General features: G+C 40.1%; 1 protein-coding gene across 2 annotated transcripts in view; it reads right to left on the bottom strand.

The window, feature by feature from the left end:
• The window catches only part of LOC132124227 (matrix metalloproteinase-16-like), a 70786-nt gene that overhangs the window by 2938 nt on the left and 53812 nt on the right, over positions 1-14036 (bottom strand). For both annotated transcript variants that reach the window (XM_059535148.1, XM_059535147.1), the window contains 3 exons: positions 6273-6411; positions 3426-3576; positions 3211-3326 (listed from right to left, as the gene is read on the bottom strand). In XM_059535148.1, coding sequence (XP_059391131.1) covers positions 3211-3326; positions 3426-3576; positions 6273-6411 — 406 coding nt within the window. The remainder of the gene's footprint in view (positions 1-3210; positions 3327-3425; positions 3577-6272; positions 6412-14036) is intronic.

Genomic DNA, 14036 nt, shown 5'->3' on the forward strand with positions numbered 1-14036 from the left:
CGCTTAATTTTAAAGTCTGCTGGTAAATTATGCAGTCCAGCAGTGCTGTCACAACCAGCAACACACCTCCGTACCATCCTGACCACTGCACTAAATACAGATAAATCTAAGCTAACTTGAAGATCTAAATAACTCTATAATTGCTATGATAAATAGATGCTATATTAGTCTATCCTGGTCGTTACCAATACTCGCAATTCCAGCTCCTGACTCACTACAGTGATTTTGATGGTTTTATACTGCCAAGGGCGTGGTAGCTCGTACCAAGGGGCGTGGTGAGCTGGAAACTGCCTACGTCACCTGCCACCGCTTACGTCACTTGCCACCGCAACATCCAATAAGAAAAATCAACTGCAGTAGCCACCGTTCAACCTGAAGAGGGCAGCACTCACACGTTTTTGCACCATATATTATAGAATTAAAACACTTTATACTCAAATGCCAAAAAAGTTACTCGAATCAATGAACAGCACTAATAAAGCCCCATTCTTATAGATCATTAACTAAAAAAAGTTGGTTTAGGGTTTAGTTACTCTTTAAACATTATTTTTCATAGTATCCAACGAGACCACGATCAGAATTCAAAAAATAGTCTTCTTTTTAGCGTTTATTTTACATTAATCACCAATAGGATAAGACACAGCCGCCTGTGTTTTATGGCCAAAAAAATAAACGCTAAAAAGAAGAAAATAAGGGTAAAAAGCAATACAAAACAAATAATATGCCGGTTATGTTTTCATTCCTTTTCTCTCTAACTGAATGCAATGTTATTTTTGGCCTATTTAATAATAATATTAACAGTGAAGCATGCATCTAACTCCGGCAGGTGGGGTGGATGGAGCTTAGTATAATAAAATCACAAAAATAAGTCTTCATGTTAAGAAAGAATTGTACACAAGCATTTCCAAAACTGTCAAAGGTTATTTAGAAATAAAGCAATTCATGAATTATTTTATGACAAACATTTTTACTGTCTTGTAATCATTTATTTAGCCTACAAATTAAAATTATACAAATAACTTTCTTTTTATTTTTATCATTATTATATATTATTATACAGGTTATGCATAAGAATCATTTATCCAAAACAACTTACAAAAGAGGAAAAATAATTACTCCAGAGTCAGTCACAATGGCAGGTTTATTGTACAATAATAATCAAGTGCTATTATAAGATTATCACAAATTTAACAATATTTTGATGGACATCTTTCTTATTAAATCTTTGTATTCCACCTCGTACTACACTTGATAGAGAATCACTTAAGACACTTTGCTGTAGACCCATTCCACATAATAATATTAATTAAAACTGTATGTTAACACGTAGGAGCTTGCTGCATGAATCTGTGAGTACGGTTTACAAATCCGTGGGAACGGATTGCGAAAGTGTGCACGCAGGTTATGAATTCGTGGGTACAGATTCAAAAACCGAGGGTGCGGTTTACAAAATCTGAGCGCACGGATTGGAAATTCGTGGGCACGGTTTGTTAAACCGAAGGAACAGTTTATGAATTCGTGAGTACGGTTTATAAACTGAGGGGATGGATTGCAAGACCGTCGCCACGGATTGATTGTTTTTTCTCCTACAGGTGACGTGCGGGGCTCCGTAATATCCTCATCCCCTGCCTCGTTCCTCTTTTCGCCCCCAGAATCTGTCCCAACCACCGCCGCATTTAGTTTAATCTTCATTTTTTTCTTTAATAGCTAACTCCCTCCTCTTTCAGTCGATGTTCCCTGCTCTGGCTCCATTCGTTCTTCTTCCTTGTGTTTTCTGATGGACGCTCTATTCGTTTCCATGTTTTTTCGCGCTGGTTTTAACTGCAAACTGCGTGCAGCCAATGGGCATATGAAACGTCATTACGTAGCTTTACAGCACAGTGTTGACCGAGAACAGAGAGAATGACCGAGAACAGAGACTCATGCCATGGATCACCAGCCAAACTGGCTAGTAAGTTTTAATTAACACCCGCCAAAATTAATTTTAACCCGCATTTGGCGGGTTGGCGGGTGTTAATTTAGAACCCTGGGTGTAACCAATCAGATAGCGCCGTGGGCGGGACATTGAGCAAGTCTACAGAGTGGTGATGCAGAGAGGATGAGCCAGCCATGTAGCGCATTTTAAAATAAAATTTACTTTAATCAAACCACGGATCCGTGATAAGTTTTGTGATCCGTCTCGCCACTAGTGTAGTAACACTGATCACTTTGATTGGGGGAAAAATTTAACCCCACCGGGGATAAAAACAATTAAGCAGCGGCAGGGATACATAGACCAGAAAGGGGGAAATCCCACGCATCCCCCCCGGCAAATCGCGCCCTGTATGTATATACTAAATGTATTTATGTAAAATGGGTAAAATGTGTTGTTGTTGTTTTTTCTACAATAAAAAAAACTATTAAATCTAGCAGGGCTTTGTTGAAGGTTTTTGAAGATGAGGGTATGTCATTGCTAAATTTACAAAGTGACAAATAAATGTGCACCATAATACAATAAGGTTTGATTGGACAAATGGCCTTTGATGCTGAAAAAAACTAAAGATATAGTAAGCATTTTCACTTTTCTTTTTAAAGTTGATAAACCTATTCATTTTACAACCATTACAATGCAAATTTAATTTAATTTAATTTAATTTAATTTAATTTAATTTAATTTAATTTAATTTAATTTAATTTAATTTAATTTAATTTAATTTAATTTAATTTAATTTAATTTAATTTTAATCTCACATCTCCCTGCTAATTTCCTGTCACTCTCCACAAAATCTGTTAAAGATTCTAGATCTAGTTTCTAGATTGAAATAAAAATGTTCCAAACTGGAAGAGGGGCTCAGAGTGATCTAAAAAGTGTGATTTGAAAGGCTTATGGCAATACCATGGTTTATTGTAACATTGATACCTGCATTAAAACTGGACTAGAGCGGAGTAAAAAACGCTATCCTTTCTTTTCTCCCCATGATCAGCTGGCCATGATGACACATAATTAGGGTCAATTTTCTTGACTGCGTTGCCCACAGAGGCCTTTTGGGTAACGTGCAGAGACAGGGCTGAAAGAAAGCCCACTATCACTAGCAAAGTGTGGTTAGCCAAACAATTCCCCAGGAATATCAATCCACCCGTCATGCTCAGGTGAGCGCCTGTGTTTATGGGAAGCATAAAGCGCCTGTGTGTGTATATATATATATATATATATATATATAGGAAGCATACCATTAGCTTTGTCCACAAATGCTCCTTGTGGAGAATCTGGGACACCCTTCCATACAGTGATGGACTTGGGATAGCCAGGATCTATCATTTTCAAGTCTTCATTATATCTCCAATACCTGCGTATAGATAATCAGAGAAAGTTACACACACATGGCCGAGTGCACACATACACACACACACACACACACACACACACACACACACTGTTCACATACCTATCTCCTTTGAAGAAGTAGGTCTTGGCCACGTCCTCCCACCAGACGGCTGTCTCTATACTCTGCGCTGGCATGCCGTTTCCAAACATTGAGATGTCCTGCGGGTAACCAGGCTGTAGCATTGTGTCCTTGAACACCCAGAACTGCTTGCCTAGAAAAAAATCAGATAACATTATTCAACCCAAGGTAGATTTTGAGAAACTTCAGTCATATAGATCAGTCAAAGAAGGAAAATGTAAATCATGGTTTCTAGAAATTCTTTATGACTTGCTGACATGTTGATTTTGGAAAAAACTGTATATTGATTATTTATTGGGATGATTTTAATGCGCTTTTTTTTTGGCCATTACATTTTTCTTTCTGCGACATCTGAGTATAAGAGTGTTGACAAAAATGCTTTTGTATTGTTTTGTATTGTTGTGAGGAAAATAAGCCTGGATTAATACTGTATTTTGTTTGGTTGAAATGTTGGTTATAAAATTCACTAAATAAAAATTTTAATCCATTTAATAGCAAATACATAATACATGTACATTATATATATATATATATATATATATATATATATAGATATATATATATATATATACATTTATTTTTATTTTTTAAATATATAGTCTACTGAGAACATTACAGTAAACATTCATTATTTGTTTTGTTTTTCCTCAAAATTTTAAATTAAAGTCAGTACTACTTTAACATATAAATACTCCTCATTTAATATAATAATAATCTAAATAAACAAAATTATTGTTATTATCGACTCATACAGTAAAAATATATAATGTAACACAGTAAAGTTAAGTATTATAATTAAAATACATTTGATACCTTTTACAGTAAATACAGTATTATAGCAAATACATATATAAATGTATTTTATATATATATATATATATTACAATTAAAAGGCAGTAGACATATTGTACCATAATATATAAATACAGTTTTACATTTTATTATTATTATATTGCAGTGCAGTAATGATTATGAAATAATTATTTATAATTATAATTAATTAATGTTCTTAATGGAAAAGGGACATATACAGCACAAAAATATAATATATATATTTTATGAAAATGACACACACACACATTGTATGTATATATATATATATATATATATATATATATAGCCCTAGTCCCACTGTATGCACATTAATCCAATGGAAAAACTTGTAAAGATAACCATAATCATATTTCATGTTTGTGCTGAATAACTGATAATCACTGAGGTTATTGACACGGAATCCTCAATATTTACATCATTTCCAGATAAATGTCTGTTTCAGCAAAACCAAACTTTCAATTTCACAGTTCAGGCACTTCCTGTTTGCCTTTAATTACCTTGAGCAGGCCTTTGGCCGTGCGTCTGCCACTGTTACTCAGACCTGACATGTTAATGCCTTCACTTAAAATGTCAGTGTGCTTTAGAGGAACTTGTGGAGGAAGGAGGAGAGCAGGGGTGCAGCACTGACCCTCTGAGCTCAGGAAACATGTCCACAGCGGGCCGGGTTAAGGGCTGTCATGGTTTGTTTGGAGTCTGAGGGGTCAGAGGAGGACAGGTCCGTCATTTTTCCTCTGGAGGAGGAAATGCCTGTCACGTCACCTGGGTCTTTCTCATGGCCCTCTCAGCGGGGTCAAACGTCTCTCTGTGCAAATGCAGGGGCCGAAGAGTGCAAGAGAGATCACGGCAGACCCCTGGAGCCTAGTATGCGTATTTGCTCATTTATGTCTGTGTTTTGTTTGAGAAAGTGAAATTGCAGGGTGTTTTCATTGTAAATGTTGGCTTGAGGTCAACGTTATCCAGAGCAACACATTTAAATGTCCAGATTTGGCCATGCTTTCTGACCTACTTAACTGCTCAGAGGTCAGTGTAAGCAATCCTCACTCCATGCTGCTTTCTACTGGCAATGAGTGTGAAAAATGTGTTTATTTGCTTCCACATGGACCACACACTGTGTACGAACCCATGGGAAGAAAATCACAAATGCTTTATAAGACAAAAGTTTATAAGCTTCATCATAATGACCTCAGTGTGATTTAAAAAAAAATTCTCATCAAGAGCACATTATATGAGTTATTTTATTCACATTAATTTATAGTTATTTTACTTTACTATTTTATATAATATATATATATATATATATATATAAAATTGTTTTTTACCATATACAGTATTTATTTATTTTTATTTGGATAATATATTATGTATATAAATTAATATTATTAATATATGATTATAGGATTAGAATCATTATTAAAATATATTAAAGAGAAAGATGCGAAAATGCGATTACGTTTTGGTTGCACCAGAAACTAAAGTAAAGTCTGAGGAGTGGAAAAGTTTTGACCATGTTTACAATGAAAATAATGAGTGAATAATGACGCACCATTAGTTATGTCTATTTAGATTGCTAAGATGTTAAGATGTCACAGAGGACTTATTTTATTTCTTTATTCCAACTTCCAAATGATCTATTCTACTTTAGTTATGAATAAATTATGTTAAAACAAGCATAAATGACTCATTCCTGACAAAAGGCAAAAGAGTTAATGTTCGGAAACAGTATAACGTCGCTCAGATTTTCAAACTTCTTTTTGCCCCCAAACGAAGAACGAAAATGAACTTCGTTTGAAGTATACCAGGTCCTTAACAGCCCCCCGCTCCAGTAAAGCCATATAGATAAACCCATGAGAGCCCTACAGCATCTGACCTCTCTGTAGAAACAAGGTTAAGTCTCATCTTCAAGCTGTTCACTAACTATTTCTGAATTCAACTCGCCTTTGACGCTTGTAAACAACTTGTGCTGAAGGACCTTGATCTGATGTGTAGAAATCTTACCTTTGAAGAAAACAAATTTGCCCTTGCTGTTCTCATAGACGGCGTCGATCCTGGGTGGCAGACCCCTCCAGAAGACGTTGATGAGCATGGGGTAACCGGGCATCACAGCGTTATCTCTGACCCTCCAAAACCAGTGGTCCTTCATAGAGAGAACGTAATTGGAAGAGAAAAAAACAAGCAAACAAAGAAACATTAGCTGTATGGAAAATTTCAGACATATCCTATAAGGCTTTGCATGTTGTTTTTTGGAGCACAGAGTGGTCAATACAAGGCTTTAGAAGTTTAGTCTCATAAACAGCAGCTTTTCTGTTGTTTACAAGTTTTTTTTTTTTTTAAGACAAAAAAGGGTATTTTATAAATAACTCAAACCCAAATGGGAATAGTTTGAGTTGTGGTATCCTGGCCTTTACCTACAGCCGTTCGGCCGCAGCTGCTCTCACTTCCAGCTCTGGAAAATCCCACCTCACACATCTAAAGCTTTGATGCCACTGCTTTGATGCTCCAAAGCTTGTTTAAACATTGGTGGCAAAACAAACAATATCTCCGTCATCACTCTGTGGTAGCCGGAACAATCGTTCCCTTCTGGGAAGCTCTTACTTATGAGTCCAGAAATCAAAATGTATAAAACAGATTTTGTGGGCAATTTCATATTTCACAGTTCCCAGCAGACGCAGGAGGCTTTTTAGTCGTAATAAACAGCAAAGGATGCACATTAGATGTGTAATTGATGTTTATCTGTGTGTTTTTATCATTCTTGTGCTGCTGGAGAGGATGATGGGAAATCAAGCCTGTCGCCTCATAAACGGAATAAACGAATAACATTTTCTGCCCAGCTTTATGTCCATTCGTTCCGAACCTGTATGACTTTTTTCTTCCGTTGAACATAAAGTAAAAAATTTTTACATTGCAGTAAAGAAAATGGATCTCATATGTGTGGATGTAGCATTTAAAATACTATATCATATTATTTATAATAATTTAAATAAAATATATATATTATATAAATGGATCTCATATTTGTAACATTTTAAATGGCATATGATAGCATTTATAATCATTTAAATGATAAATATGCATATAATTAATAATATATAGTAAATAATTGAAATATGTTTAATATATTATATATTTTTTAAATAATATCATAAATATTTATAATATTTTTATAAATAGCACAGGCATTTTGTTTACTAGTGGTGATTGTGAAGTCAGATATCAATAATACTTGTACAGTAGAATTAACTTTGGTGTATAACTTGTCCCATACTCACTTAAATAATAACTTAAATTTGATTGGGTCCTGTGAGGAGCAATTTAGCAACCGCATAACCGCATACTAGCTTACTATTTAATATATATATATATATATTTATATATATATAATAAATATTTTTATAAATAATATTATTCATCAACAACAACAACAACAATAATAATATTATTATTAATTATTATTATTATTATTATTATTAAATACTAAAACGTTTTTGAATGACTATTAGTAAATGAGGCCTAATATGATTTTGTATATTACAGTAATAAAATAACCTTAATTTCAGGAAAAAGTTTTAATGAGATTATCAGAATAGTACTCATATTTGTGCATGTTATAATTTAAATAACACATTATGGAATTAATGTATAATTACAGTTATTAACATAATTATTACTAAAATATGTAATATTTATAATATTGTTATATTATAAAATGAATAAACAAGTATTTTGTAGTGCAGCACAGCTGGAACGTGATATTGACCAATCAGCATCCAGAACAACAATTTGTTGATTATTCGCGGTGCACCATAAGGCTGGTTCATCAGTACTGACTCTCTCAGAATGCAGTTTAACAGTGAGTTTGAGAATAACATATGGCTCAAAGATGACAACTCCATTATTCTTCAAGCACACATTTGCTTCTCCTGACTATGCAGCAAACTGAGGAATGTAATTTGACCATCAGTATCTCTAAAACTGAAGGCATCTTTCATTTTATCCTGCAGTAAGCGCGCAGATGACACTTCTTCAGCCTGCTCCTCGCTGACAGTATTTTGTACTCAATAATAGAGATGTCATTCTTCATATTCTGCACCACTACTTTGTTCCTCACTGTAGCTAAAAAAGAGAGCACAGACTTTTTGTTTACTAGTATTGTTTTTGAAGTCAGATATCAGTAACACACTAGAATTAACTTTGGTGTATAACTTGTCCCACACTCACTTAAACAATACATTGAGCAGCCACCTATCAACTGCAAAGCAACATACTAAAAACCACTCAAAACACTTTCGCGACTGCATAACAATGCAAAGTCTGCACTCCAGTATTGTGGCTGTTTTTTTACTTTTATACACACTCCTCTTTCTCGTCCTTCTCTTTTATCCCAAAACCAGAGAAAGACAAACAAATTTGACTGGCACTCTGTAATCACAGGGAAGCCCACACACACAACAGTGATATACTAGTTAATGCCTGGTCTCTAGATGCACCACATTCATCTGCGTTTCATTGGCGTTTGAAAGAAGACACACTGCTGTGTCTGCGTTCAGCCCTATCCGGACTGAATGAGTGAGAAATGACAGCCTCAACATAGCTTCAGCTTTAAAACAGGCTCAGTCACACTGATGACTTTTTTTTATGTATTATTATAAACTGGCAGATGAGTTCAACTACAAAGTCGGACTTGGAAAGGTTTCCTTTGACATTTTGAAAATTAAGACCTTAAAATGTAGGCTATTTCTGTTACAAATGTGGTTGTGTGGACGAATTTTGGACCTTAAAAATGGGTCACAGAGCAAAAATGTATTCTGCTTTGGTCTGTAAGAAAGAGTGTCTTATGTGACCCTCTGTACCTAATATTTCGGAACAGTCACTTTCAGAGAGACCATTATCTGGTACAAGTTGGACAGTCTTTAATATAAATCATCTCTAATTTAGCTGAGTAACACAGAGGAGTCAAATGTTAAATATAATGTAGTACAGGAAGCAGCGGTAGGATTAGAGAAATTGAAGCACACGCTGTTATTAGGATCAGAGCTTCAGAACTTCTTGTGATTCCATATAAAAAGCTTATAAAACAGAGCTTATTAAAGCTTCTGTATATGGTTTGTTTTATATTCCTTGTTTAAAGAAATGGTTCATTTTATAACATACTGCCTTTTATAACATACTGCCTGGTACTCAGTGTTAAAATGTCATATCTTTTTTTTCTAATCTTCATATATTATTATTGAATAAATAAATAAATAAATAAATAAATATTGAATTTTTTACTATGTATCCTAGGCTGGTTTCTTGACTGTCTGCAGGAATGGGGTGCCTTCATTCACTTGGCTTTTTCCAGCATGCTCATGCTATATATGGAGTGGTGAACATATGAGATCGGTGGATTCCTAGCAGGTTTGCAATATTTTCTTGTTTGTCATGAATATATTTGTGATTTTGATGTATTTTATTGTTGTAGGGCTCATCAGTGAGACTGAGCTAGGAGCCCAATCTGTTGTGCATGAGCTGGCCACTATTGCATATAAATAAAAAACATTTAATGTTCCTGTAGCTCAAGTGGTAGAACACTCTCCGCGAAGGAGAGGGTGTCACAGTGTCTGTGGAATTCTGGGAATTTGTGCGCTACCTGCAGCATCGGCTTCGTTGGGATGCCCCAGCCACTTCTGTCTCTTCCGGCGGGGTGGTCGTCAGCCCATCCCCCCACAGCCCAGGATGGCCGTCAGTCCAGCACCACAGTACAAGATGGCCGCCTGTCCAGAGTCGAGTCAGGTGCCAGTGAACTCTCCAGAGTCGAGTCAGGTGCCAGTGAACTCTCCAGAGTCGAGTCAGGTGCCAGTGGACCCTCCAGAGTCGAGTCAGGTGCCAGTGGACCCTCCAGAGTCGAGTCAGGTGCGAGTGGACCCTCCAGAGTCGAGTCAGGTGCCAGTGGACCCTCCAGAGTCGAGTCAGGTGCCAGTGGACCCTCCAGAGTCGAGTCAGGTGCCAGTGGACCCTCCAGAGTCGAGTCAGGTGCCAGTGGACCCTCCAGAGTCGAGTCAGGTGCCAGTGAACTCTCCAGAGTCGAGTCAGGTGCCAGTGGACCCTCCAGAGTCGAGTCAGGTGATTGTTGAATTTTCAGAGTTGAGTGAGGTTCCGGTTGACCTTCCAGAGGCTAGTCAGGTGCTTGTGGACCCTCCAGATTCAGGGCCAGTCACCGATGACCCTCCAGAGTCAGGGATGACCCTCCAGCGTCAGGGCCAGTCACCGATGACCCTCCAGCGTCAGGGCCAGTCACGATGACCCTCCAGCGTCAGGGACGGTCACCGATGACCCTCCAGCGTCAGGGCCGGTCACCGCTGACCCTCCAGCGTCAGGGCCGGTCACCGCTGACCCTCCAGCGTCAGGGCCGGTCACCGCTGACCCTCCAGAGTCAGGGCCGGCCACCGCTGACCCTCCAGAGTCAGGGCGGGTCACCGCTGACCCTCCAGAGTTTCTGGTTTCTGGTTTCTTGACTGTCTGCAGGAATGGTGTGCCTTCATTCACTTGGCTTTTTCCAGCATGCTCATGCTATATATGGAGTGGTGAACATATGAGATCGGTGGATTCCTAGCAGGTTTGCAATATTTTCTTGTTTGTCATGAATATATTTGTGATTTTGATGTATTTTATTGTTGTAGGGCTCATCAGTGAGACTGAGCTAGGAGCCCAATCTGTTGTGCATGAGCTGGCCACTATTGCATATAAATAAAAAACATTTAATGTTCCTGTAGCTCAAGTGGTAGAACACTCTCCGCGAAGGAGAGGGTGTCACAGTGTCTGTGGAATTCTGGGAATTTGTGCGCTACCTGCAGCATCGGCTTCGTTGGGATGCCCCAGCCACTTCTGTCTCTTCCGGCGGGGTGGTCGTCAACCCATCCCCCCACAGCCCAGGATGGCCGTCAGTCCAGCACCACAGTACAAGATGGCCGCCTGTCCAGAGTCGAGTCAGGTGCCAGTGAACTCTCCAGAGTCGAGTCAGGTGCCAGTGAACTCTCCAGAGTCGAGTCAGGTGCCAGTGAACTCTCCAGAGTCGAGTCAGGTGCCAGTGGACCCTCCAGAGTCGAGTCAGGTGCCAGTGGACCCTCCAGAGTCGAGTCAGGTGCGAGTGGACCCTCCAGAGTCGAGTCAGGTGCCAGTGGACCCTCCAGAGTCGAGTCAGGTGCCAGTGGACCCTCCAGAGTCGAGTCAGGTGCCAGTGGACCCTCCAGAGTCGAGTCAGGTGCCAGTGGACCCTCCAGAGTCGAGTCAGGTGCCAGTGAACTCTCCAGAGTCGAGTCAGGTGCCAGTGGACCCTCCAGAGTCGAGTCAGGTGATTGTTGAATTTTCAGAGTTGAGTGAGGTTCCGGTTGACCTTCCAGAGGCTAGTCAGGTGCTTGTGGACCCTCCAGATTCAGGGCCAGTCACCGATGACCCTCCAGAGTCAGGGATGACCCTCCAGCGTCAGGGCCAGTCACCGATGACCCTCCAGCGTCAGGGCCAGTCACGATGACCCTCCAGAGTCAGGGCTGGTCACCGCTGATCCTCCAGAGTCAGGGCTGGTCACCGCTGATCCTCCAGAGTCAGGGCTGGTCACCGGTGATCTTCAAGGACTGAGTCAAGTCACCGGTGATCTTCAAGGACTGAGTCAAGTCACCGGTGATCTTCAAGGACTGAGTCAAGTCACCGGTGATCTTCAAGGACTGAGTCAAGTCACCGGTGATCTTCATGAACAAAGGCAAGTCACCATTGATCTTCATGAGCAAATACAAGTCACCAATGATCTTCATGAGCAGTGTCAGGCCAGCACTAATCTTCTGGAATCCAGTAAGGACACCAGGGGATTACCAGAGTTTCGTCGTCCCGTTGATCCAGCCGCACAGAGGTCTGCTCCGCCTTGGGGGGCTCTGGTCCTGACCACATGGCTGTGGTGGTCTTCTGCTCCGCCCTGGGGGCCTTCCGCCCTGATCACACGGTTGTGGGGGTCTTCCGCTCCGCCTTGGGGGCCTCTCGTCCTGACCACATGGCTGTGGTGGTTTTCTGCTCCGCCCTGGGGGACTTCCGCCCTGACCACACTGTTGTGATGGACTTCTGCTCCGCCCTGGGGGGCTTCCGCTCTGACCACGCGGACGTGGTGGTCCTCTGCTCCGCCCTGGGGGGCTTCCGCTCTGACCACACGGACGTTGTGGTCTTCTGCTCCGCCCTGGGGGGCGCTTGCCCTGACTACACGGTTGTGGTGGTCTTCCGCTCCGCCCTGTAGGACTCTGGCCTTGACCACAAGGGTGTGGTGGTCTTCTGCTCCGCCCTGGGGGGCTTCATGTTTTTTCCTTTTGTTTTTGTGTTACTTTCTGTCCCTGTTCCTTTCTGTTAGTCTGGCCCTCCGTCCCTCCCCCTGAACCTCCTCCGATCCTCCTCCCTCCTGGTCTCCCTGTTTTGTGTTTACACTTCTGGTGTCTGTTTCCCATGTTTCCTTTCTGGCCCTCCGTCCCTCCCCCTGAGCCTCCACCTGTCCGCCTCCCTCCTGTTCTCTGTTTTGTGTCATGTCGTGGAGCGTCTGGGAGCCGCTCTGTAGAGGGGGGGTACTGTCACAGTGTCTGGGTTGTGTTCCCTGGGTTTCCACTAGATGTCCTCCTTTCCCACGGTGTCTGTCACTTTATGAACTGTCTGTTCCCTTATTAAATAAATAAATAAATAAATAAATAAATATTGAATTTTTTACTATGTATCCTAGGCTGGTTTCTTGACTGTCTGCAGGAATGGTGTGCCTTCATTCACTTGGCTTTTTCCAGCATGCTCATGCTATATATGGAGTGGTGAACATATGAGATCGGTGGATTCCTAGCAGGTTTGCAATATTTTCTTGTTTGTCATGAATATATTTGTCATTTTGATGTATTTTATTGTTGTAGGGCTCATCAGTGAGACTGAGCTAGGAGCCCAATCTGTTGTGCATGAGCTGGCCACTATTGCATATAAATAAAAAACATTTAATGTTCCTGTAGCTCAAGTGGTAGAACACTCTCCGCGAAGGAGAGGGTGTCACAGTGTCTGGGTTGTGTTCCCTGGGTTTCCACTAGATGTCCTCCTTTCCCACGGTGTCTGTCACTTTATGAACTGTCTGTTCCCTTATTTGGTCACCTTCCTCCATGTTTGGGTTAATTGATTAGTCCCCACCTGTCTCCAGTTCCCTCATTACCTTCTGTGTATTTATACCCGGTCTGACTGAGTATGTGTGAGTCCTTGTTTAATGTTGGAAACTCATGTCCGTCAGCTCTTGTCCTTGCCTTGTGTTCGTGTCTTGTTTATGTTTGGATTTGGATATTCTGGTTTTGACCCTGCCTGGACTGTTTACCCCTTTTGGATTATCCCTAAGTAAACACCTTACCTGCTATTGGTTCCCTCTCCTGTGTGTTCTGTAACACCGATCGTGACAGAGGGTGACTTTTTTTAAAGTTTTTTTGAGAAAGTAAAAATGCACAAAGTTTCCTGTGAGGGTTAGGGTTAGGTGTAGGGTTGGTGTAGGGCCATAGAATATACAGTTTGTATAGAATAAAAACCATTACGCCTATGGGATGTCCTCACTTTTCACAAAAACAAACATGTGTGTGTGTGTGTGTGTGTGACCCTGGACCACAAAACCAGTCTTAAGTGTAAATTTTTCAAAATTAAGATTTATTTATAATGAATAAATAAGCTTTCCATTAATGTATGGTTTGATGTAGGGTAGGAAAATATTTGGTCGAAAAAAAAATTAATATTGAGAAA

Source organism: Carassius carassius, chromosome 42 (genome assembly GCF_963082965.1).
Source record: "Carassius carassius chromosome 42, fCarCar2.1, whole genome shotgun sequence".
Taxonomy (NCBI): domain Eukaryota; kingdom Metazoa; phylum Chordata; class Actinopteri; order Cypriniformes; family Cyprinidae; genus Carassius; species Carassius carassius.